The 25207-nt window shown below is 48.2% G+C and overlaps 1 protein-coding gene across 6 annotated transcripts in view; it reads left to right on the forward strand.

Annotated features, from left to right (window-relative positions):
- The window catches only part of PHF20L1 (PHD finger protein 20 like 1), a 1153412-nt gene that overhangs the window by 441269 nt on the left and 686936 nt on the right, over positions 1–25207 (forward strand). For all 6 annotated transcript variants that reach the window (XR_011278670.1, XM_069621650.1, XM_069621651.1 and 3 more), the window contains one exon: positions 15274–15561. Coding sequence is in view for 5 of the 6 variants with exons in the window: in XM_069621650.1 (XP_069477751.1) it covers positions 15274–15561 (288 nt within the window). In the remaining variant the exon portion in view is untranslated. The remainder of the gene's footprint in view (positions 1–15273; positions 15562–25207) is intronic.

The raw sequence follows: 25207 nt of genomic DNA on the forward strand, positions 1-25207 counted from the left end.
CAGAAGTCTCTTGAGGAAAATCCGGAATTAGAACAAACGACAAGAAAGGGAAGATTAGTAAGGGAGACTTATCCCCAACGGCACGAGGCTCACGCTAGATACTGGGTTGCTGCACCACAGGATAGCGTCCAAAGTACAGTTCACTGTCACCTTCCAACAGTCCTTGAAAAGCTCCTTCCCACGTAGAGAAAAGTATAGAAATGAATAAATCCACCTGTTAATATCACAGATGCAGGAGTCGGAAATAGTGCCCTTTTGTGGAATAAACAAAGTACACGCGGTACTGAACAGCCGTGAAGAAAATAAAGTGCGCGTGTGGAATTACACACGAACAGGATTCACGCAGTCCAGGCCAGCCGCGCTTGACAACTTGTGCATGTGGAATTACACGCGAACAGGATTCACGCAGTCCAGGCCAGCCGCGCTTGAAGACAGCGTGTGCTTGAGGAATTGCACGCGCACAGGATTCACGCAGCCCAGGACAGCCGCGTTTGAAGACAACGTGCGCGTGTGGAATTACACGCGAACAACCAGCTCCAGGAATCAGCGTGTGGCGGAAAACACACTATAGAAGGCCAAGAAGCAGCTGAGGAAAAATGCAAGGAACGCAAATCCAGAGGTTCAGCTGCACAACGCCAAATGATTCGATCAGAAGCAGCGAGTGAAGTTTTTACGCTACTTAAATACGTAATAGCTCACGTGACGAAGCAGAATTCACGTGAATTTAGCGACGTGAAAAGTGCAGACGTCGCTTTCCCGGCAATGAATCGAACAACCGCCATTTGGAATAGAACGGTCTAGCTGTTCTATGAGCGTAAGAGGTAGAACCACGTCCAGCATGCATGACATTGATTTCTTTAACCTGGAGAAGGTGAGACCCTTTTCCCCATTCTCTCGTATTTTAATGAACTTTGTGTTTCATTTGGTTCTGGACCCTGACAAACTACATAGGCATCACCTTTTACATTGTCACACTGCACCTTCAGTGCAGTGGCACAGGGAAGTCCTCCAGATTTCCCAAAGGTTTAAATACCTTCTCTGGGATAAACTACTGTTTCCCAGAGCAGTAGAGTAAAATTGACTTTACTTACATTTGTAACTTTCTAGACCCAGCACACACTATCTTACAATAGGGTCCTGGAGGGGTCACTTAGTATCCCTTTTGTCTAACTTCTGATGTAACATTTTTGTTACCCTTTCCTCATTGAATGGCTGGTGGCAGTGGTTTACTTTTAACTACTGTGGTATGCCTTTACCGCAGGCTGCCTTCGCAGCTGCAGTAAAGCACCCAAGGGTGCAATTTTTGCCAAAATGGCCCGGTCTTCTTTTTTCGCCATTTCTTTGTGGAAATGTCCTTCTTGAGATTTACTCTGCGTGCCGAACCATGTTTGGTCCCTTTGTTCGCTTTGCCTTTGGGGATTCACAAGTGAAGCCCGCCTCTGGCTCCAGGGTGTCTGGCGGGTTCAGGAGATGAGGGAGGTGCCCGAAACTCCCTGTGCTTAGTCTCCTATGAGATCCAAATGCACTCTGTGGTGATTGGCGAGCTGACTGTTCCGGCAAGGACAGCCACCCTGCCGGGTGACTGACAGCTTGGCTGGAATGAATGTGAGCAACCCGAATAAAAGGCGAGGCCTTTGTCTTGGAAGGCAGAGTCAACCACTGGACGAAGGACCCGAAGAACATCTTGAAGAGGACGGCTGCTGCAACTCCTGGAACGTTGGATCGCCCGGTGAAGCCCTGCTGCTGTGCTGAAACTCCAAATTTGTATCGACAGAGAAGCCCCTGCAAGGGCGACTTCTCCCCTTGAGTTGGTGGGACCAATCGACTCCAAAGTAAGCCACCTGGACATCATCTCAGAGCTGGTTGAATTTCCACAGAGTTGCTGCTGGAAGCCAAATAGCCAGGGAGAGGAACACCAGATTGTGTGTGTTGCTTTTAAGTTGGCCAAGAGCTCCAGGTTGATCCTCCGGACTCCCAGGAAGCAGGACTGACCGAGCCTGAGCCCTCTCAACAAAGTGTGGGACCCCAGAAGCAAGGAAAGTCCAGCTTGACAGCCAGGAACCACAGTGTTGCAATTTGCGGTAGTCACGAGGAGCTGAAACACCGAAGTACCACTTGTTTGAAGATTGGCAGTTGCGAGTGGTGACCGTCCCATTGCAGTGTAGGAGTCCCCAGAAGTCCTCCCTCTTGTCCCCACGACTGAGTGAGGCCCAGGAGCAGGGAGAGCTGCACAGGAACAGGAGTCATTTGCTTCACTTTTCCTTCAATCCATAGGTACTCTAAAGTCCGAGATAACCCACCTCTTATTGTAGAGTTGCTTGCATTTCTACTACTCACAAGCCTAAACAGCTTGTGGCCTTACATTGATTCTTCTTTTCTTCAAAGACTTCTAAAACATTGTGCTACAACGTTTCTACTTGCCTACTAGAAGTGCTTCAGCTCTTATTGACTTTTGTCCATTGACTTTGGCTTAACCTGTTATACTGAATGACTCTGTTTAGGGGTTCCAAAAGTATTTGCCTGCTTAATATTTCTGATCTCTTGTTTGTTCTAATAACCTTTTCCTTTGACCAATTCATAAGAATGTTGTAAATACTACAGTAAGATATTAATGTCCCCAGCACCCTAGCTATTGAAGTTGCCGGAGGGTGTAGGTTGTGACTGTGGGCCATCCTAAAAGGGTCTTTACTGTTTTAGAAACGTGTAGTTTTGGAGTGCATTTGTGTTTTTCTTTTATATTGCTACCTTCTGAAGAAGTCTTAGTCTAACTGACTGATAAATTAATAATTGTTTACTCAAGAAACCTTGTGTACGTGTTTATTTGAATAATTGTCACTGTGAATCTGTGTAACTCCCCTACAGCTCACATTGACCCCTCTTCCGATAAGCCTGGCTGTTCAACACGCTTCCAACCTGTGTAGTACAGACATATTCCAAAGGTTGGGTTCCTATTGCCTGGAGGTCAGGGTTGTTTTAGTACACCCAAAGGGTACTGCATACAATCTTGCCTAACACTTGTCCACAGCTTCTTACAACTGACAGGAACCCTCTCACATTCCCATTCCATCTTACACATTCTACACCTACACAAGCCTATACAGCAAATACAAGAATGCTACATCCCTCTTCACAATTAAAGGCAGCAGTGGTGTTCCTGGGTTGAAAACCTGCAGAGTCCCACGCTCTAGCTCAGGATGGCAACCATGATCATAAAGAGCCCTGTTAGGGGAAGGTTTCCTAAAGTCTACCTGTGTTAAGACTTTATAAAACTTTCTCTCGGTATACAGGCCCCAACTTCTGGTATAAGTCTGTGCTATTGTTAGGGAGAATTTTCATTATTTCTATGCTAACTCCCTTCTACCTTAGAGACCCCACCCTCTTTTGCTGGACTTTAGGACTGTTGAGTGAGTGAGGCCGTTTTCTCACTCATGTATTTTTATCTGATTTGGACTGTTTCTTTTGGTTTTGGAGTCTGACAAACTCCAGAGGCATCTTCTTTTTGTATGGAGACCTACAGCACCTTCAGTGCAGTGTCACTGAGAAATCCTGGATTTCTCATAAGATGTAACTGCCTTTTCTTGTGCTAACTAAAGTTCCAAAGAATAGTAAATTGAAATTTACTTTACTTTATTTGTGGGTCCTGCACACACCATCATATGTGGAGTGTTGGTGGGGGGGGGGGGGAGGAGTGGGGTTACCTAGGAGCCCCTTATCCTACTTTCTCATGTAACATTTGTTTTACCCTCACTACTTTAAATGACTGGTGGCAGTGGTTTAATTTTTCCTACCATTGTGCTTTTCGACCGCAGGCTGAACCCTCAGCTGTAGTACACCACTCTTGGGTGACCATTTTGTCAACATGGCCCCATTTGTTTGCCATTTTCTGTTTGTGAGGTCTTTCATGGCTTTTACTCTGTGCGTTGAGACAGGTTTCAGCCCTTTGTTTGTCTTGCCTTTGGTGAGCTTCAGCTGTGAAGCCCTCCCCTAGATCCAGTATCTGGAAGGACAGGATGTGAGGGAGGGCCCTGAAACTCCCCTGTCCTTTGTTTCTAGGAATGCCTGAACAAAACTAGCCCTGATTGACTGGCTGTCCTCAAAGGACAGCCACCCTGCTGTGCGATTAACAGCCTAGGCTGCGCATGAAAGGGAGAAACGTGCTTAAAAGGTGAGGGTTGTTAGGGAGTATTCTTATAAATGTGCCAATTCCCTTCACCTCGGAGAACCACAGCAATTTTGCTGGATTTTGAGGACTTGATTTTTTTACCTGGAAAGAGTGTGAGCCTTTTCTTCCCACTCTCATGTATTTTGATGTGTGTTACTCTTTTGTTCTTTGATTGTGGAGTATTAAGATAACTCCATAGGCATCTTTTCATGTGTTTTATACAGCACCCTCAGTGCAGTGACACAGGGATGTCTTTATCGACTTACCAAAGGTTTAAATAACTTCTCTGGGATAAACTGTTTCCCAGAGAATGTAAGGTTAAATTGACTTTACTAGTCTTGTTAAATTCCTAGACCCAGCACACCCTATCTTCCTATAGCGTGCTGGAGGGGTTACCTAGTATTCCCCTATGTCTAGAAACTCATGTAGCAGTCTAATGCTACCCTTTTCTATCGAAATGGCTGGTGGCAGTGGTTTTACAACAAATTGCCATGATTTTTCCCGAACGGGAACACCGGTAGCTAAAAATCACGGGAGCCATGTTTTTCAAGATAGTGCCTTAAGCCCCTTTGTTTAAACGGGTCCCGGTCTTCTTTTTTCCCCATTTCTTTTTGGAAAGGTCCTTCTAGTGTTTGTCTCTGCGCGCCAAAATAGGTTTGGTCCCTTTGTTTTCATGCCTTTGGTGGGCTTCAGGATTGAAGACCGCCTCTGGCGCCAGAGTGTCTGGGGTTGGTAGGAAGTGAGGGAGGTGTCCGAAACTCCCTGTGCTTAGTCTCTTAGGAGACCCAAATGCACTCTGGCGTCATTGGCTGGCTGACTGGCAAGGACAGCCACCCTGCTGGGTGAGTGGCAGCTGGGCTGGAATGAAAGGGAGAAAACGGTTTAAAAGGCGAGTCTCTTGGACTGGAAAGGAGTCGACCACTGGAACGAAAGAACCGAAGAAGAGCTGCAAGAGGACGGCTGCTGCAACTCCTATACCGTTGGTCTGCCTGGTGATGCCCTGCTGCAGGTCCGAATTGCCAAGTTCACCTTGACAGAAAAGCCCCTTCAAGGACGACTTCCTCCTTTGAGTTGGTGGGCAATCCCTGCAATGGGGTCTGTATCTGTAACCCTACAGTCCTCCCCACCCCCCTTTTTTTCCTGCACTTACCATACATACCATGTCTGCTGCCTCCAACATGCACTTGCCGGCTGCACTAGCAATATTTGCTGCTTTTATTATTTGTTTTTCTTCTGCCCTTTCCACTTCTACCCCCCTTCCATGCACCTTTACCCTTTCCTCCTTCCATGCACTTGCGCGTTCTCATTGTCACTGGGCCAAGTAAGATTGTTTTTTTTTTGTTCTCCCTTGTTTCAATTCCCTTGATCTGAAACACTTGTGTACGAGCGCAATACAAATAAAATAACATATCAAGCCAAGCTTAGTTTTCACCTTACAAACACATGGTGGTTCCTGGTATTGCAGCCGACGTGCGCAATATTTCTGCATCCATTCAAACCTCTTCAAAGGGAGATAGATTCCTTTCTTTAACCCTGCCTGTTAGTTTGATCAGTCGTTGGCCTGCAAGAGATCATTGACATCCTGGAGAACTGACCAAGAGGCTTGTATTTCTGTTTTTTAATTTTGTGCAATTAGTTATTAAAAGGAAATGGATTTCCAACTGCGTTTGTGCAAAAATCAGTCAAACCTTAAAAAGGGGACTCTCATTTTGAATCTATAATACTGCTGCATCATTTGCCAGTGTCACCCCTTCAATGGATTGCTTTCTCCCACAGATTCCTAATCACATAGATATCCCTTCCAGCGTCAGCTGCTTAGAAACCCTTTCAACAGAGGGTATAATGTCTCAACTCAGCTGTCAATCCATCTTGACTCGAGGAGGTGCTCGTCGACGCCGGACATGTCAGTCGGCATACATATAGTAAGTCACTATGCCCCTGTACCTCAGATCCTTTTTTTTCGCGTGCTCAGCACACTGCTCGTTCGAGAAATGTTTTAACTCTCAATTCAAATCATTTTTGATCGCAATTGAACTTGCTTGCCATTGTATCCACTACCAAGACGTCTGGATTCAAGAGGTGCAAAGATTGCAACTGACAAATGTCGTTATCCGATCCTCACGGTATATGCGTGTGGTGCCTTGGGACAGAGCACGTCACTGAGGGTTGCGGATCTTGCCAAAAAATTAAACTGATATAGTTGCGGGAGTTGGTGTCCAAGCTCACATTAGGGCGCCCCCCCCTTCCAAGTCACCGGCTCGATCATCCGTCGTATCGTTTGAGCAGTAGGCGGCGGGCCCCACCTTAGTGAAGGACAAGCGACGAAAGAAGGCAACAAAAATGTCATACTCGAGAAGCCACTCGTCTTTCTCGTTTCATGAGAGGCGTCCTCACCGATGCAGGCATGATTCGGACTAGTCAGAGGAGCGGTGTAAGTCTTGCTTAGCCTTGGGCACATCAAGGGCTGAGTGGGAGGCCGTTTAAGGAGAAAATGCTTGAAATTATGAAGTCGGCCACTGCGGGTACGAGTCAAACCTCAATGCAGCAGCCCAATATGGTTGGAGATATGCCCAGTGTTTTCGGCGTCAAGAAGACAGTCTGGTACAATGCCTTTGGCTCGATGTGACCATTGCAAATTTGTCCATACCACCAAAGCCACAATCGGCGCCATTGGTCTCCATGCCATCGAAATCGATGCTGCCAGTCGAGCAGTTGTTTGTCCCTGAGTCAAGGTCATCATTCTTCTAAACATTGAAATACATTTTTCAATTTTTGACAATGACTGGGATCAATGGCCTTTCGACTTCCAACCGGCACTGGGAAGGTCAGGCGGTTGTGATTTCTTTCGCAGATGTTGTCTACCTCATCGCTGTGACATTGGGGCTGCAAGATGCCAGCGGCTTAGATGCCTCTCCTGATCTTGAGACACACCAAGCTAACCCTTATGGGCACGCAAATGCCCTGTATCTGAGAACGGTGAATAGGGCGGTGGAGGCCTTTGGCCTGTGCACGCTGGCGAAGCGCTGGTCAGCATACAAGCTGACTGATATCTTAGATAGAGGCCTGTCGACGGAAAGAGCACTCCCATTTAATGTGGCCATTGCCTCGTTGTGGCAGAGACCCCACTACGCCCCGCCAGTGGATTTGAAGCGATCAAAGAAATATAAACCGGCAAGGGGGCATCACTTCATCTTTCGACCCACCCTATGCCAGAGCGGTTGGTGGTCCAGGCAGCCATTATTACTAGGCCGTCCACCTCGAATTTACCAACTGATCGGGAGTCAAATTAGGACACCATTGCAAAGGTGGTCTCCTCCAGAAGCATGGCTTTCAATGCTGTTAATACTTTGTGCATATTTATGAAGTATACGCATGGCCTGTGTAAGACAACAGAGGCAGCAGAGCATATCCCGGCAGGGTTATCTGCATCTGGTGGACGATGGAAAGGTGGTGTCCTGTAAAGCACTGCAATCGGTCCTGGACATTGCGGACTGCGCGGGCAGTGAGCTATGGGGTCAGCGACAGTGCTACAAAGGCAGGCTTACCTGAACAGTTCATGGTTTTTCCGAACGTTGAGGCGAAGTTGCTCGACTTCGCCTTTGGCGGTGAGCACCTGTTCGGCCATAGGACTGATGAGTCTTTGGCAGAATGTAAAGACTCCAAGCTAGCTGCGAAGTCTCTTGGCCTGGCTGTGCAGCAACCACCCAAACCATCTTTTGGCTTCTTTCCAAGTAGAGCCTTTCGGTGGTTCCTCCCATTTTGGAGGAAGGCACAGCCCCCACAACCCAGTGTTGGGTAAGATTTTCATAGAAATGGTAAATCTTCCTGACCTGCCAACCCCAGAACCTTTTGCTTTACTGGTGGATTATTTTTCCTTAAACCTCAGTGGGAACCTTTTTCCACACTCACAGAATATTTTACTTTTTTTTCCTTTCTTTTTTTAATGGGTGTCAGTTTTTAGACTCTGCATAGTCTTTTTAAAGTTATCCTCTTTGACAACTTTTTGGCAATGCGTGCCTGATGTTGCTGGGTTGCCTTAGGGGCTCCCCTTTTAACTTTCTCTGGCTAACCTTGACATAACTACAATTCCCAAGGGTAGAAAGGATCTTTGGATCCCTTTTACATTGTATTAGGTGAGACCAGCACCTCCCCTTATTACAGATAGAGTATCCCCTTTCTCATTTTAAATGGAACAATTATTTTACAAGGACAAACTTACCTTTTAATGGCTGGCGGCAGTGAACCTTTTTATTCGGTGCACCTTTACCGCAGGCTATTTGCACAGCCCTGGTAAAGGCACCCATGTGTGGTCATGTTACCAAAATGGCCCATGTCTTGTTCCTTCCCCTGACATCCAGGGTGTGAAATTCCTTTTTGTGATCTTTGGCGGGAGTCCTGTGGACTCCCTGCACAGGCTCCAGTGTCTCTGTGAAGGCAGGAAGCGAGGGAGGAGTCCAAAATTCTGCAACCCTATGTCTTCCAGCCTGAGTACGAGATTCCTGTTCACAACGGAAGGCTGGCTGTCCTGAAAGGATTTCCAACCCCCTAAATTGAAGGTTGCCAGGCTGTTTGATTGTCTGGGTATCTGCATAAAAGTCAGAACCTGGAACCTGGAAGCTGAAGAAGTAGTCTACCACTGTAACCAAAACTGAAGAGGATGATGAAGAAAACGCGGCTGAAACGGTTTCCAGCGACCAGGGAGCCTTGTGTAACTGAAGCCCGCTGTATCCCTTCCTTCCAATCGACCTGGGGACTCGGAAAACAAGGTCCCCGACCCAGAGCCTGGTAAGACCCACTACACTCAAGAAGACTTGCATTTTGAGCCTTCCCATGCCGTGCTGTGACCTTGCGGGGCTGCAATACCCTGGGACCTTGAGCCTTTGTGCAGTGCATGGTCTTCCAAATCTTGCTGAAACTTTGTGGGCATCCTGCTGGATCTCCAGAGGCATGATTCCAGTCCAAAATGTCCTCTCACCAGAGTGCTGGATCTTGCAAATGCAGAGAATCCGACCAGTGATATTCTGTCTTCTGTGCTCCTGAAAAGGTGCCAAATCCAGAGCCGCATCCAGCCACAAGGAAAGCCTTGCCTAGTGCCTTCCCCATTGATCCCCCCCTATAAATTCCCTTCCAAGGTCCTGTTTCCAGTCACCACGACGAATCTACCAACCGGGTTTTTAGCTGCACATCCTGAAGTCGTCCTGCTGCAAAAACATCTTCTGTGCTGAGGTACTGTGCTGGCTTGGGTATTTACTTACCTTAAGTCTCTTGTGTTTCCTGTGTAGTTTTGGGGTGTTTACTGTGATGGGGAGGCATCTCGTCCAGTTCACCCTACCCACTGCTGGAATCCTCCTAGGCTGTCCTCTGTGAAGCCCCATGACCCTCGGCTAATTCTAAAAGTAAAGTAGTCACCTGTTTGAACAGTCTTCCTTAGAAACTTTGACTTTTGTTACTTAAGAACCCAATGACACTGTCTGTTGGACACTAGACCCTATTAACCCACTTCTGCCACTGAGAACACTGCTCCAAGAATAAGGGAAACGCTTTTAAAGGATCGGACCTTTTGCCTAGTAAAGAGAATAAGTGTTTATAAGTTACTAATTTGTTAACGAGTTGTTTGGTAACTAACTCTGAGTCAACTCAGGTGGTACAGCCTTATACTTAAGAATGCAGTCTTGTACTGTCTCAGTTGAATGGCTTTACTAAGCCCTTAGTTGGACTTATACTGTCCTAACACTGGCGTTCATGTGTTTCCATACCTGGACGACTGGCTGATGCGGGGATAGTTATCGGAGCAGTTTAATCTCGCCTCAGACACCTGTTCGCTGTTACACATGCTGGGCTTCTCTCTAGACCGTCAGAAGTTGCACACAATGCCAACGCAGATGATCCAGTTCATTGGAGCAGTCCTGGGCACTCGAGAGGGGAAGGTACCCATGCCACCCCCACCCACTGAGGAGAGTTGCCAATGTTGGGCAAATGGACGATCTGTTCCAGAGCCGCGACCGTTCGGCAACAGCTTCTTTCTCCGCCTCTTAGGCCTCATGGCATCCTGCATTTTTCTAGTTCCATAGACCAGGTTTCAAATGCGATCTCGGCAGTGGCTACTGAGGGGGTCAATGGTGCCAGTATTTCAACACTATGAAGGATGTTCTCAGGGTGTCTAAGTCGGTGGCTGACGATCTCACTTGGTGGGGCCACCAGAGACAACATGATGGTGGGGGAACCTTTCTGGCCCCAAACAATGTGCAGCCTAGTTTCGAGGGGATTGTGTCCTCCGACGTATTCCAGATCTATGACATGTAATCACCACAGCTGTGCTGATTACATGTCATAGATATGGAATTCGTCGTCGGATCATCCCATCGAAAGAACGTTACCAGGTAAGAAAGTAACTTGTTCTTCTTGCCCAAGGTGGTCTCAGAATTCCATTTGTCCCAGTGCATAGACCTACCGGTGTTCTAGCTGCCTCCTCATCCTTCTAAGGAAAGGTTTCACTGGTTGGACCCTAAGTGGCGGCCCTTAGATTTTAGGTAGAGGACGGCAGAATTCAGGGGGGATGACAAGCTGTGACATTTTCCCTGTCTACAGTTTGGCTGTATCAAAACAGACCAGCTCTAGATGGATAACCCTCTGTATTGAAGAGTTGCCAGAAGGCTGGGAAGGAGTGACCGCCGGGCATCAGAGCGCATTCCACTATGGGCATGACAGCATCTTTAGCACTGTAAAGGGACTTACTGGTGAGACATCTGCTGGGTGGCGACGTGGTCGTCATTGCACACTTTTAGCAAGCTTTACTGCCTGGACGTGTCTAGTGGTGCTGACGCCTGATTTTGGAAGGGGCTGTTCTGCAAAATTTCCTGGTGTAGGGACTTTCATCCCGCCTCTGCATCTAGGTACCGCTTTGGAGTCTTTCTGCTGACCAATCTGCGGTAGAAAGAAATCCATTGAAGGAGAAATTACTTACTGGTAATGTTCTTTCTATGACTTCTTCTCCCGCAGATTCCTAATCACCCTCCCATCCAGCCCGCAATGAAAGTCCCTGCAGTTTTTGATGACCTTCTCTTAGAGGAAGAGATGAACGATTTCTTAGTAGGCTTGTCATGCCTTTTTATAATTGTGCCATTCTCTACAGCTTTGAACGGTTCTGTTCCTCATTCAAACCACCCCTCCCCCAAAACAAACGTGGCTGTTTTCAGCCGAACCTCCAAATTTTGTATCCACAGTGGCTGAGCTCGAGGGGTGTGGGGAAAGGGTAGGGAACTGAGGTACAGGGGTACTGACACTGTATATGTACAGTCGCTAACTACTCTAAGTCATGCATTTTAGTTCATATTGTGATTCTTGAGTATCATGATCCATATCACTAGATGAACCCCTGGCTATAACTAGCCACCCGCAATCTATATTGCGACACCCTAGCCAGACATCCTAGCGAAGTAAGGGAAGTAACTTGAACCATTTAACTACTCTAACTACCATGTGTAGAAACCTGACCTCCCTGGCCCTCTTAACTACAATCATGACCTTTGCTATTTACAGCACTAGCCCCCCCCCCCCACAGACAGAAACCTGAGACTTGGGGCAAGACTACTTTGCATTTATGAACCCAAAAGAAATAGCGCAAACAATACTGTTAGATCCCCAACTATACAGATACACTTGGATAAGCAAACTCAAGCCACGAAACCCTCAACTCCGACCCCGAATCCCACTCACTTTCATAAAAAAGACCCGGGTCGAAACAAGCACACAGATAAATCTGCAAGCTATCCTATTCCTGAGAATACTTTATCACTTACTGGATCCCTGATCAACGCCAGATCCATGGTAGCTCATGCAACTGAAATTGCTGACATACTAAACCACAGCAGCATCACCCTCCTTGCCGTAACAGAAACTTGGCTCCACGAGGCAGCAGGACCCTCCCTGATGCTAGCCGTACCTGACAATTATCAGATCCACAGAGTAGATAGACCCAATGCTGAAGGCGGTGGCCTAGCCATCATCGCTAAAACTACTTTGCCTATCAGACTCACCTCCCTGTGCCTTCCTGCAAAGTACTCTCAGAAAAATTGCAACTCTTTAATAACCGTACGCTAACTATTCACTTGATCTATAGGCCCCCAGGTCCCTTGGGAACCTTCGAAGATTACCTTACCACCCTCCTAGCTAACAATACCCAAAATCACTTGCAAACACTGTTTCTGGGCGACTTTAACATTGGCTTCAATGAGCCAGATAATAAAAATGCCCTCTCTAACAGCTATCCTAAACGACCACGGCCTTACCCAAAAAGTCCTCACCCCTACACATGTTAAAGGTAGAACCCTCGACTGGGTATCTGAACTTAACTGCAACATAGTCATTACTGACATCATCTCTCAACCATGGACCGACCACTATCTAATAAATTTCACTGCCGCACTTGACCTCCTCAGCCCTAAAATTATCAAAATGATACCACCACTCCCCACCAGAAGTAAAAAAGACATTACTACAGAAAAACTCATCCCCCCTCCTCCTGCCTACTATCAATGGCCTGGAGAACAATACTGACCCAGACACCCTAGTAGACACCTTTTAATAAAGCTATGTCTCATGCACTAGATATTATTGCACCACCCAAACTACGCAAAGCTAAACAAGAAGCCCACCTTAATGCTTGGTTCACACCCCAACTTAAGGACCTTTAGAAAGCAGAAACGAAAACTCCAAACTATCTGGCGCAATTCGCCTACTGGCGACAACAAAATAAACTTAACCCAATTCACCAAATATTACAAGCCAGAAATTATCAATACGAAAACATTTTTATTCAATGACAGAATTACTAATGCCAAATCTAATACCAAGGAACTTTTTGCCATCCTCTGGGAAATGGAATCCCCCATCCAACCAACTGACACGGTCCCCAAGGAAAAGATATGGTGCACTAACATACAGAATGCCCTATCGAGTAAAATTTCCACCCTCCAGCTTAAAATAACTAATAAAAAGGACGCCCTGTCTCCTTCTGATCAACAAGCACCTCTAGTGACTGAACCTAATACTATCCCCCCTTTTTAGCTTCAAACCTATCTCCATCATCGACACTGAAAAGGTTATCCTCTCACTGAAGCCTTCCAACTGTAAGGGCGACAGTTGCCCAGCTCAAATAATAAAGGACGCAGGCAGAGATTTAGCCCCGTTTATCTCGAAGCTCATTAACTCCTCTTTCAAATCCAACACTGAGCCAGCTAACCTAAAAGAATCCTGGGTCCTCCCCCTTCTTAAGAAACAAACCCTTCATCCATCCCAACTAATTATAGGCCTATCACCACTGTACCTTTCCTACTAAAAATCGATAGAGTAGCCTATCTCCAAATTCAAGATTACTTGGAAGCTAACCATCTAATAGGCTTGCGCCAATCGGGCTTCCGCCCTCTCCATGGCACTGAAACAGCCTTGATAGATCTTAAAACTAAAATTGAGGAATTCAAGGATAGTGGGAAAACGGTGCTGCTACTCCTACTGGACTTGTCAGCAGCTTTTGATTTGGTAGATCATGCAGTTTTATGCAACCACCTCGAGCTTGCTGCCAATTTCACAGGGGAAGCTATAGCATGGGTCCAATCCTTTCTAGCCAACCGGACCATGAGTCTTTTCCAGCTCTACCTGTGCCGATCCCATCCAAATTACATGTGGAGTCCCACAGGGCTCCTGTGTCTCACCCACTATGTACAACATTTTCACCAAGCCATTGTTTGACAAGTTGGACAGACTGGGTGTCACGTACATAAATTATGCAGATGACACCCAGATCCTCATACCCCTTTCGGGCAACTATGAAGTTGACCTGGCTATGGTGAATAAAATGTACGTCCTCATTCAGGCATGGATGGCCACCCATGGCCTCTGCCTAAACGACGATAAAACTGAAATCCTGCTCCTCGGATCAGACCTTAACCTAACTAAACTCACCCTGGACTATGCCTCATTTAACATTGACAATAATACTATTAAGGTTATGCGAGAGGTTAAAACTCTAGGTTTTTACCTGGACTCAGCTCCTCACCCATAAAAAGCAAGTGAACTCCCTTGCCTCTACAACAACTTACACGTGTAAACTCATCCGTGCTGCCAGACCATTCGTGTCCAGTGCCAGCTGCCTCACCTTGGCCAATGCCCTTGTCATGTCCAGACTGGACTATTGCAACGCCCTATACTCAGGTGCAAATAAGTCGGTCATTGACAAACTCCAGAGATTACAAAATAATGCCCTAAGAGCAGCTTTGACTATCCCACGTAGAGAGCATATCTCCAAACACCAGACTGAGGCCCACTGGATAGAGATAAAGGACAGAATCCTCCTTAAAACTATTTCTCTCACATCCAAATGCCTCAACAATCAAGCACCCCCCTACCTAGCTGAAAGAATCAACTGGAGACCCTCAAACCGACTGACGAGATCTGCCAGCACCTTCTTACTTGAAGTCCCGAAATTCAACCTTACCACAGCGGGTGGATCTTGCTTCCCTGTTACAGCTGCACAATCATGGAACATACTGCCACCTGACCTCAGACGCCCATTACCCTACACTAGATTTAGATGGAACGCTCTCAAATGGCTGCACAACAATGATATGTAACGATATTCACCCTTATCTAGCTGATCATGCTATACATATGTTAAGAAAGTATTCTTCTACGCTTACCCATTTTGATCCTATATGTACTGTATCACTTGTATCATTTGTTGTAAGTTACCTCTGTTTTGTAATAGCCTGTGTCAGGCACTGTAACTAAGTTTCGAGTCTACTTGTATTGTTGCGCCCAGCTGCCCAAGGGCTTGGAGCGCATTATCAAATGTCATGTTCAGAGGAGACGTTGAAAGGGATTTCTGTCTAATGAGGAATCTGCGGGAGAACAATACATAGAAACAACATTACTGGTAAGTAATTTCTGCTTTCCGGGATTGCTACCACAAGTATTGGGTAAAGTGGACTATGGAAAAGGAGTGCATGGTTTCATGCTGGCTTTTGCTTGAAAATGTTTGTCAAATATACTATTTGCAGTTGTTAATTTTTTCCTTGCACCAACATCTAAGGCTTATTTTCTGATTTCCTTTGCAGTAATGAATTCCAAAAGGATAGAGTGTGTGACCTCTGCAAAAGAGCCTCTTGTCGATCTGGACCACAATAAGTTTAAGTGTAGCATGCCTGCTTGCTCTAAGGCATTTCGCAAAGCAAAACTTCTTGATTACCATGTTAAGTATTACCACAATCCAGACAAAAAGACAGAATCTGAAGCCATCTCACCGGAAACTTTAATGAGAACTAGAGCTACCTCTGCCACTGTGCCAACCTCAACTCTAGAGCATCAGGAAGTCAAGAGGCAGCGTACCGTGTCCAGTTCCTCCTGTAAGTGTAAGCACCTGTCATTAGCAGGTACAGCTAGACATACCAAAGATGTAATTGCAACACTTCAATGCTTTAGCACACATATTCCATCAAAGAGGTTTGGTTTATAATGGTCCTAACTTTCTTAGGATAAGCAGATAGCTGACAAGATTGAAATTGTAAATGATGTAGTTTTGTAACGACATGTGGATAGTGGGTTCAGTTGGAAATGCCCTAATCCTTTTTAATTGCTTAACCCTTTACAGAAGAGTACTTAGTTCTCGAGCTACGATCTTACATTAGTTTGATTTATACAGAAGTGAATATGTATGGCTGTTAGAACAGTTTAAGACCAACTAAGGGCTTCATAACACCATTTTGAAGGCATTGTGCCCTCCAACGTATTCCACATCTGACATGTAATGGCCACAGCTGTGTACTTCGGAAACTTTTCAGCAGAGGGCATCTTGCTTCGATGGAGTCGAGCCGATGTCCCTCGAGGTCCTCCGTCGAGGGTCGACGTCACCGGATGTTATATATAAGACGCACAGCGCCCGTTGCCTAAGTTCTGTTATTTCCGACAGCAAACGTGTATTGCTTCGTGAAACTCGGCACGCCTTGTGGATTCTTTGATCTCTTATGATGTCTGTTTCTTCGACCCCTCCGACTCCAAGGTCCGGTTCAAGACTTGCGCGGACTTCAAGTCCAAGATGTCGTTGGCCGACCAGCAACGTATTTGCTTATGGTGCCTGGGGAAGTCGAACAACGCCGACGACTTCTCCAAATGCCAGTCTCTAACAGCCAAGGCCTTGCGTGAAAGGAAAGGAAAGGGAAACTCCGTGCAGGTAAGTCTTCAAAGTCCCGTAAGTCCGGATCGAAGTCTAGGGTTTCCACCAACGATTCGAGGGGTGACTCTCCGCGTCGGGAGGAAGCTCGAGGTTCTCGGTCCCGGAGTGGTTCCCACCATTCCTCGTCTTGCGGCACTCTTTGAAGCACCGGTCACCTCCCCCGTACTCTTCGGAGGATGGCGCCGTGAGTAGGGTAGCCTGTCCCACGAAGTCCTTGACTCCGGAGAAGTGGGCGGCTTTTAAAGAACAAATGTTGGCGATTTTTGTGAAGCCGACGGCGAACGCTCTCGATCCGCGGCTCGCACGCCTTCGGGCTCGCACTGCGACTTGCACTGGGAGCCCGCAAGGTCCCGTGCGGACAAGAGAAGTCGCAAGAGACGTGCGTCAGGTCTCGGTCCTCGTCCCCAGCGAGACCGTTGCAGCCTGTAGAGGTGCCAACGACGGCGTCGACTCGTTTGGCGCCGGCTCAGTCGGACTCGGACGATGCTTTACCATCCTATCAGCCCACGCCTGTGGCGGTGTTGACGCCGAAGGTTTCGGTGTTGACACCCGCTGCGCGGATTCCGGCGTCGAAGCCCTCAGCGGTCTCGACGTCTATGTTCTCAATGCCTTCAGCGTTTTTTGGGCGGAATATGTCTGAGGAGTTTCATGGGGCTTCCTCTACGTCTGGGATGCCGGTATTGGGCCCCAGGCCCTCTTCTGTCTATTTGGCTGGGTTTCCACAAAATTACCCTTTGCCTGACTAGAGGAGGGAAGGTCGGGGATTGAAGACCCTGCTGTTACAGAGAATTATCTGTTAAGGCTAATTTCCCAAACCTAGTGAGTCCCCCAGCAGCTTTGCTGGATTTTTGGGGTTTATTTTTTTTTCTCCTGCTAAGAGTGAGACTCTTTTTCTCCCACTCTTAGATATGATTTGCGGTGTTCCTTTGACTTTGTATGTGTTTTATGGGCTATGGGGTCCTTTACCCCATAGGGCTTCATGTGTTTTTGGTATGTGGGTTACACAGCACCCTCCGTGCAGTAACCCAGGGGTGTCGTAGCGACCCCCCACCATAGACTCCATACCCTGGGACTGACCTACTGTCTCCCAGGGCATGTAAAGTCACCATTGGCTTTACTAGTCTTAAATTGTGAACAGAACCAGTACAAACCATCATATTGTGGACGTACTGGTTGGGGCAATTCGATTGCCCCGGAGTCTGTTGTTCGAGGGGGCACTGTCCAGTCCCCCCGACCAAGTTTTGGCTTATATTCGACCGGGAATATATTCCTATGGGATTTTCCCATTGTTAGAGGCTACCACTTTTTAATATAGCCTCGAACATGCCGCCGGTGTATTAAGTTCATATAAATTCACCGGTTGGTATTTTTTGCCGGAACTCTGTTCCAAAATGGCGTTTGTGTCTTCGCTTCTGTCACTCCAACCCAAGTCAAGCCCTTCACCACAGAAGCCTCAAAAAGTGGTGCCACTCTGTCTGGGTACCGCAGGGGGTGTGGAAGGGGGTTTAGGCACCCTGGACTGAGTTGCCTCGGCAACTCAAGTCGCGCTCTTGTGTGATTGGCCCAGTGGTGAGCCGCCCGACCTACCACTTAGCATGTTTGAGTGACAGCTAGGACTGATGAATGGGGGTTTTCTGCATAAAAGCAGGGCTTTGGGGACGTGGACTGGGACTTCAGACGTCTCCACAGGACCAAAGAATCCAAAGAGGGAGAAGCTGAGCCGACCTGCAACGACGACACCACTGTTGGAGCCCTGCTGAACCGTCTCACCACTTTTCCCGACGACAGAGGAGATCTTCATTCCGAAGAGTCTTCTTCCTTTGACTGTGGGGATAACCAGTTTGCCCGCCTTCCCGGATCATCTCGTGGCCGCCTTGCCTGTGCCAAGCACCCCGGCAACCGGGATACCACGTTTTCTCCACTACTGCGAATAAAAGGGTAGTACCTTTTAACCGGAGAACTCAGCGGCTGGTTTCTTCCCTGGCAGTGCAACGACCTTCAGCCTTCCTCCACGTCAAGATCATCTTTTCCTCTGGACGATGCCGCGACTTGCACCCGCTGCCAGGAACAACTGCCCCCGCTGGAGGATCCTCTCCACTTTAAAGGTACTGTCCGCCTGGCCTCCCTCGCAACTGTCTGTGTGGGGTGACTCTTAAAGCCTCAACTGACCACTTGGGTTGGCCCTAGGCTGGCTAACTGAACTTTTCTGAACTGATTTCTTTCTGAACTCTCTGCAAGACTCTCCAAGCTTTTTAAACTGTGTGATCTTGGGCGCATTGGTGTTCTACTCTCTCCAAGAGGGAGCCTGGCCTCTGAACTTTTTGCTCACAAGTAGACTTTGACTTTCCTGCCTTGCTCAGTGCTTCTAAAGGATTGTGTTGTGTGCTGTTCCTAATTTCTGCCTTTTCCCTCCCTTTTTCTTAAACTTATTGGAGTGCCATCTTTAGTTAAGCGCTCACCTCTGTCTGGAAATAAGTGGTGTTAACTAAGACTTGTCTAATAAGGAATAAGGGATGTATATATAATAATAGTTACTGTGTTTTTGAACTTACTTATAATAATAGTGCTCGAGTGTTTCTAAGTGTGTCTTTAAATAATTATATACTTTGTTACCAAAGCTCTGGTCAGTGTTTGCTTGTGCTACTGTATTTCGGTACCTATCTTGTATACTCTATATACTGTCTAACTCTTCTTGAGAGAAGTCTGGCTGCTCAGACTCATTGCGTCCTTCATTTTTCTGGTGCCAGAGGCCAGACTGCGGATGAGATCCCTGCAGTGGGCCCTCAAGATGCAGTGGTCGCAGGATGTTGGATCCTGTTGGGATCCGCTCTCGGTCACCCAGGATCTTCTATGATGGGCTGACAAAGGCAGTCTGATGAAGGGGGCACCGTTTTGGCAACCATGGCCGGAGGTGAATATCGGGAGGGATGCATCCCTCACAGGATGGGGCGCTCATGCCAACGAATTGACGGGCAGCGGCCGTTGGTCTCTGTCGGAGTCCAGCCTCCACATCAGTCTGTTAGAGCTGAGAGCCATCAGGCTGGCCCTGAAAGCTTTTCGGCCGCCTGTGCGGGGAAGACTGTCCTGATTATGACGGACAGCACAGTGGCCATGCATTACCTCAACAAAAATGGGGGGGGGGGGCAGGGGTCACTCCTTTTGTGCTGGGAAGTGATGCAGCTCTGTTCCTGGGCCATCCAACACGAAATCTCTATCTCGGCAGTTCATCTGGCCGGAGACGAAAATGCGTCGGCGGACGCTTTGAGCAGGCAGAGTAAGTCCTTTTGGAGATATTCGCCCTTTGGGGGACCCCACAAGTAGATCACTTCCCCACCAGTGTCAACCAAAAGTGCGAGAGCTTCTGCTCAAGGGAATTTACTCCAAGAGGAGCCTTAGGAGACTCGTTCGCGGTGGATTGGTCATTCCCACAGCTGTACGCGTTTCCTCCAGTCCCCGTCGTTCCTCAGGTGTTGCGGAGGTTACGGAAGTTCAGTTCCTGAATTATCCTCATTGCATCGGATTGGGCCAGGAGAGCGTGGTACCTGGACCTTCTTGACATGTCCATCTGCCCTCCACACAGTCTTCCCTACTGAGATGATCTGCTCTCACGGGAGGGGGGAAGGTTTGGGACCTCCTGGATGACGTGATGGAGGTGTTGCTTTCGGCCAGGCTGCCCGCAACTAAGTCCCTGTAACGTTGCTGTTGGTGGAAGTTCTGCGACTGGTGCAGGGGACAGAATGTGGTTCCTTTCCAATGTTCCATTCCTATGGGGTTGTCTTTTCTGCTTTCTTTAGCCCACAAGGGCCTTCAAGTGGGTACCATTAAGGGTTACCGGGCAGAGCTGTCCATATTTAAGCGCTTGTCTGAAGAGTGTTCTTCCTTTAGATTCCTTTGATTTTGCAGTTTCTGAAAGGACTGTCGGGTGTTCCCTCCGTCCCCTTTCCAGGTGCCGGGTTGGGATTTGAATTTGGTTTTAAAGTTTCTGTTTGAGCCCTTACATTCTTGTCCACTGAGACAGTTGTCTTTTAAAATTGTCTTTAGTTGCGGTTACTTCCGCAAGCAGAGTGAGTGAATTGCAGGCACTTTCTGTCAAGCCACCCTTTACTGTTTTCCACAAGGACCGGTTTGTCCTGCGGCTGCGCCTTGCTTTCTTCTGAAGGTTGTGTCTGAATTTCATTTGAGCCAGAAGGTGATTCTTCCGGCGTTTTATCCGCATCCTGGTAAGGAAGAGGAGAGGCTCCATAGGATGGATCCTAGGAGGGCTTTGAGCTTCTATCTTCCATGGATGCCCCGGGTCAGAGTGGCTGATCAGCTTTTTGTTATGCTGGACACTGTTTGTGTCGAGCTGTTTACAAACAGACCTTGTACAGATGGATTATCTTGACTATCACTGAGTGCTACCGTTTGGCGGTGAAGGACCCTCCGGTAGGCTTACGGGCTCACTCCACTAGGGTTGTGACTGTCTGCACTGCTCTACAAACGGTGGGTCCTATTCAGAATATCTGTGAAGCAGCCACATGGGCTTCTGTCCGTACTTTTGTTAAGCACTATTCCCTGGATTCCATCCATGGGCAGGACTTGGCCTTTGGTAAGGCGGTCCTCTATTCAGCCATTTGTTTGGGTAGTCTAAATTCGCATTCTAAATTCTTTCCCTCCTCCATAGTCTGGTACTGCTTTGGGAGTCTGTCATAGATGTGGAATACGTCGGAGGACACAATCCCTTTGAAAAAGTTACTTACCCAACTGGTAACGTTCTTTCTGTTAAGGATTTAAATCGGGCACACACCCGGGTCTCACCTTGCATGTACTGCGCAAAGGAAATACTTATTTCTTTTGTCTCTGTTAAATATTCTGAATGATATACCAAACATATCACACCCGTCTCAAAATACTCCCCAGGTAACACTGGACCAGGAATTATGCTAGTTTGTGAAGGTAAATATTTATTTGGTTAATATTCAAATCACACAAGTATGTGTGTGTATATAATTCTGAGGCTTGTGGAATCTGCTTAGATCACATGCTGTGCATAGACTGACATCTAGTGGAAGCTGTGGAGTATTACAGTTTGTTTTTCGAAACTCGAAAATGGGCGTCGACACAGGCGTGCCAGTAATACTATCCCTAGTGTGACGTCCACTGTTTTTTTCCGCCATACTGGTCGGAAGCATCTTGCGGAGGCCCCTGGCCTTAGCCATACTTTTGCTTATTGTTGAAGTTTAAAATTATTAACATCCTTCCCCACCCCAACGTCGACACTCGACGACGGCTGGAGAAGACATCGACCGTCGGCTGCTGCACGACGGATCTGGGCCTCGGAAGGCCGCTGGCCTCGGCCCGGGCCTAGTAGGCCACTGGCCTCGGCCCTGCAAGTAGGGAGAGTGGGGGGTGGTACATACTCTTCACTCTTGGTATATACCTTATATATTTACTACACTTACCAGCCCGCTGCCTCAAGGTGCGTATGGAGGGTACCCCTTTCCAATTCTGCCCCAAGTGCAATCGCAAATACCCTTGGGTCGACAGGCACGCCACGTGCAATCTCTGCTTGCCGAGGGACCACCCCGAAGCGATCTGCAGAGCGTGTAGTAGGTTTAAGCCTAAGACACTTAAGGACCGTTCGACAAAGCGTTGGGCCCACCACGCCAGGCAGGCGGCCATGGCAGCGGAGGGCGCCTTCAGCGATGGCAGCGACGCCGTACTTTCGGACGGCGAGGGCATTACGGCGTCGAAAGACTGCCGAGCGCTGGTCCCCGACCTCGGAAGGTTGTCCGGCAGGGCGGCTATGGGGAAGACCCCCGGCGACACAAGCGCTACACACCCTACACACAAAGCACACCAAGTCCAACCGAACCTCGTCGACTTCTCGGAAAGAGGCACAGATAGAACGGTCCGACTCGGTGTCCTCTGGGCGCTCTCGATCGAGATCGCCTCATGACGCAAGGCAATCATCCACTCTTGCCAAGAGTGCCTCGCTCCCTAGGCTAACAGAAGTTCGATCGTCGGAAGACGAAGACGACTTCCACCCCCAGGCCGCGCTCCAGGAGACCGAGGCCGCAGTTAACACCAGCGAGGCCCCACGCTCGAAACACAGATACCTCCCCAGACCATCGACGCCAGCCGTCGAAAGTCTCTGGGGCCTCCAAGGGGCAGGGAAAACATTTTTCCACGCATGGGGAGGGGGGGAAACAGCGGAAAGCACAGCCTTCCACTCCTATAAGACCATCCTTCCACCCTACTGGGACATCAACATCCAGCAAGGGTACCCTTGATAAGTCCTCTAAGTTGCCTACTAAGGTCATACCCTGTTCCAAAGAATGGTCCAGTGAAGACATAGACAGGGTCATGTCAAGGATGTCTTCCTTAGCTGATTTTTATGACAAAAACCCTGAACATTTCCTTTCGTATGACCCTCAAGGGGCCACACCCTCAGGCTCCTCTGATCCTATCCCCCTAAGTAAAAAGGCCCGGTTCGAAAGACCTAAACCCTTCGAGGTGCAGCCTTACTCTACTCCATACTCTACTCCACTCCAGGAGTTTGAAGTTATGGAGGAACTAGCCGGGACTGAATACTATGCGGATGATGAGGACCTGGAGGAGGTAGAAGATGAGCAGGAAATTTACAGAGTAGATTCCCTGGTAGAGAGCGAAGCCCCAGTTACCGACTCGCCAGTTGATAACCAGCCCCTCCTTAATGAAGTTCTCGCTCGCACAGCAGAACATTTTCACATCAACACCCACGGTGTACAGGAAGAAAGGGACTTCGCAGAAGAGTTGGTGGGAGAGAGGAGGCCGGTCGCTCAGACCATCCCTATCCTTAAATCCATCCAACATAGAATAGATCCATCCCTGGTGAATCCTAACCTCACCAGAGCCGTCAACCCCAGAGTCGAAAAACTTTTTCGGGCAGCCCAGTCTGACCCTCTTTATATAAGAGGACATCTTAAACCAGACTCCCTAGTGGTTACCAACACTCGGAAGAGGGCTGGGACACCCTTATCGTCGTCAGAAGCTCCTCCCGACAAGGAGAGCAAAAAACTGTACGGGTTTGGCAGGAAGGTAGCCTCAACGTCCGCCTACCAAGCAAGGATTGCAAACTCCACCACCCTGTTGGCAAGTTACAACTGCCATCAATGGGAAGAGGTCGCGGCGCTCATAGCCTCTTCTCCTGAACCGTTAAAGGGCCAGTTGGCTCGGATCTCGGCAGAAGGAAGAGCCGTGTCTGGTTGCATATTAAAGGCAACTTTCGACGCTGCGGACAACGCAGGAAGATTGATAGCAGAAGGTACTGTTATCAAGAGACATGCGTGGTTACGGCAGTCAGGGTTCAAAACAGAAACCCAGGCTTCATTAATAGACAAGCCGGTGGAACCCGATCTATTGTTTGGGAAAGCGGTCGAATACGCACTTAAGAATGCCAAGGACGAATACGAGACTCTCAAATCCCTTGGCCAGCTTACCAACAAACCCCCTAACCAGAGGGGGAACAGTAATTTTTGTCGCCCACGCGGCCAAAATTCACAAAGAGGCAACTATGCCCAAGGACAGGGTACACAATGGAACAACAACCAGTCTACCCAAAGTTACGGCAGGGGTAACAAGAGGTCGTGGCAGAGGCAGCCCCAATAAGGGAGGTGGCACGCCTCCACCAAAGCAGTGACGCTCAGTTCAGGGTCCCTTCTCACGCAACCCCAGTAGGGGGACGCATTTCCAACTTCACCCAGGCTTGGGAAGGGATCACCTCAGACAGATGGGTGCTGTCAACAGTATCCACAGGATATTGTATAGAATTACTACAGCATCCCCGGAACCACCCTCCACGACAAAGAATACACTCCTTAGAACATCAAAAGATCCTTCTCGAGGAGATCCCCATTCTGCTAGAAAAGGACGCGATAGAACTCGTCCCAGGACACCAGGTAAACAAGGGTATCTATTCAACCTACTTCCTTGTGCCAAAGAAAGATTTGACAATGCGCCCAGTATTGGACTTACGGCCTGCCAACAAGTATGTCAAGCCCCAAAAATTCCGTATGACCACGTTACACGAGGTAATCCCCCTCCTAAAAAAGGGGGATTACATGGCAACCTTGGATATGAAAGATGCCTATTTTCATATTTCCATGCTCCCAGCGCACAGAAAATACTTGCGCTTCAAGGTGGACAGTCGCCACTACCAATTCAAGGTACTGCCCTTCGGGATAGCTTCAGCACCAAGGGTATTCACCAAGGTACTGGCGGTGGCAGCTGCACACCTACGCAGGGAGGCAATCCCAGTGTACCCTTATCTGGACGACTGGCTCATAACGGGGGAAACCCCAGGAATTTTCAGGTCAAACATTCAGAGGACTATCGACCTCCTCCACGAATTAGGCTTCTCTATCAACGAGAAGAAGTAAAGTCTGGTGCCAAGCACCTCCAAACAGTTCCTAGGAGCAATCCTAGATACTCAGAGGGTTGACCTTCCCTTCGGAAGAAAGAATTCGGAATATACTACTGCAAATTCCGCTTTATCAGTCAGGTCAACAAATAACGGTACGCAAAGCAATGCGGTTACTGGGCATGATGGTGTCATGCATTTACCTGGTCCCCCACGCGCGTCTGCGCATGCGTCCCATGCAGGAATGGTTGGCGAAACAGTGGTCTCAGGCAAGTGGTCAGTGGGACGATCTAGTGGTCGTTTCGCCAACACTCGTACAGAGCTTACACTGGTGGACAAGAGAGAATCTCGCAAGGGGAAAACCCTTTTACGATCCAGAGGTACAGGCAGTGGTGACTACAGATGCATGCCTGACTGGGTGGGGAACTCACCATCTCCA

Source organism: Ambystoma mexicanum, chromosome 5q (genome assembly GCF_040938575.1).
Source record: "Ambystoma mexicanum isolate Mex_15411 chromosome 5q, UKY_AmexF1_1, whole genome shotgun sequence".
Classification (NCBI taxonomy): Eukaryota; Metazoa; Chordata; class Amphibia; order Caudata; family Ambystomatidae; genus Ambystoma; species Ambystoma mexicanum.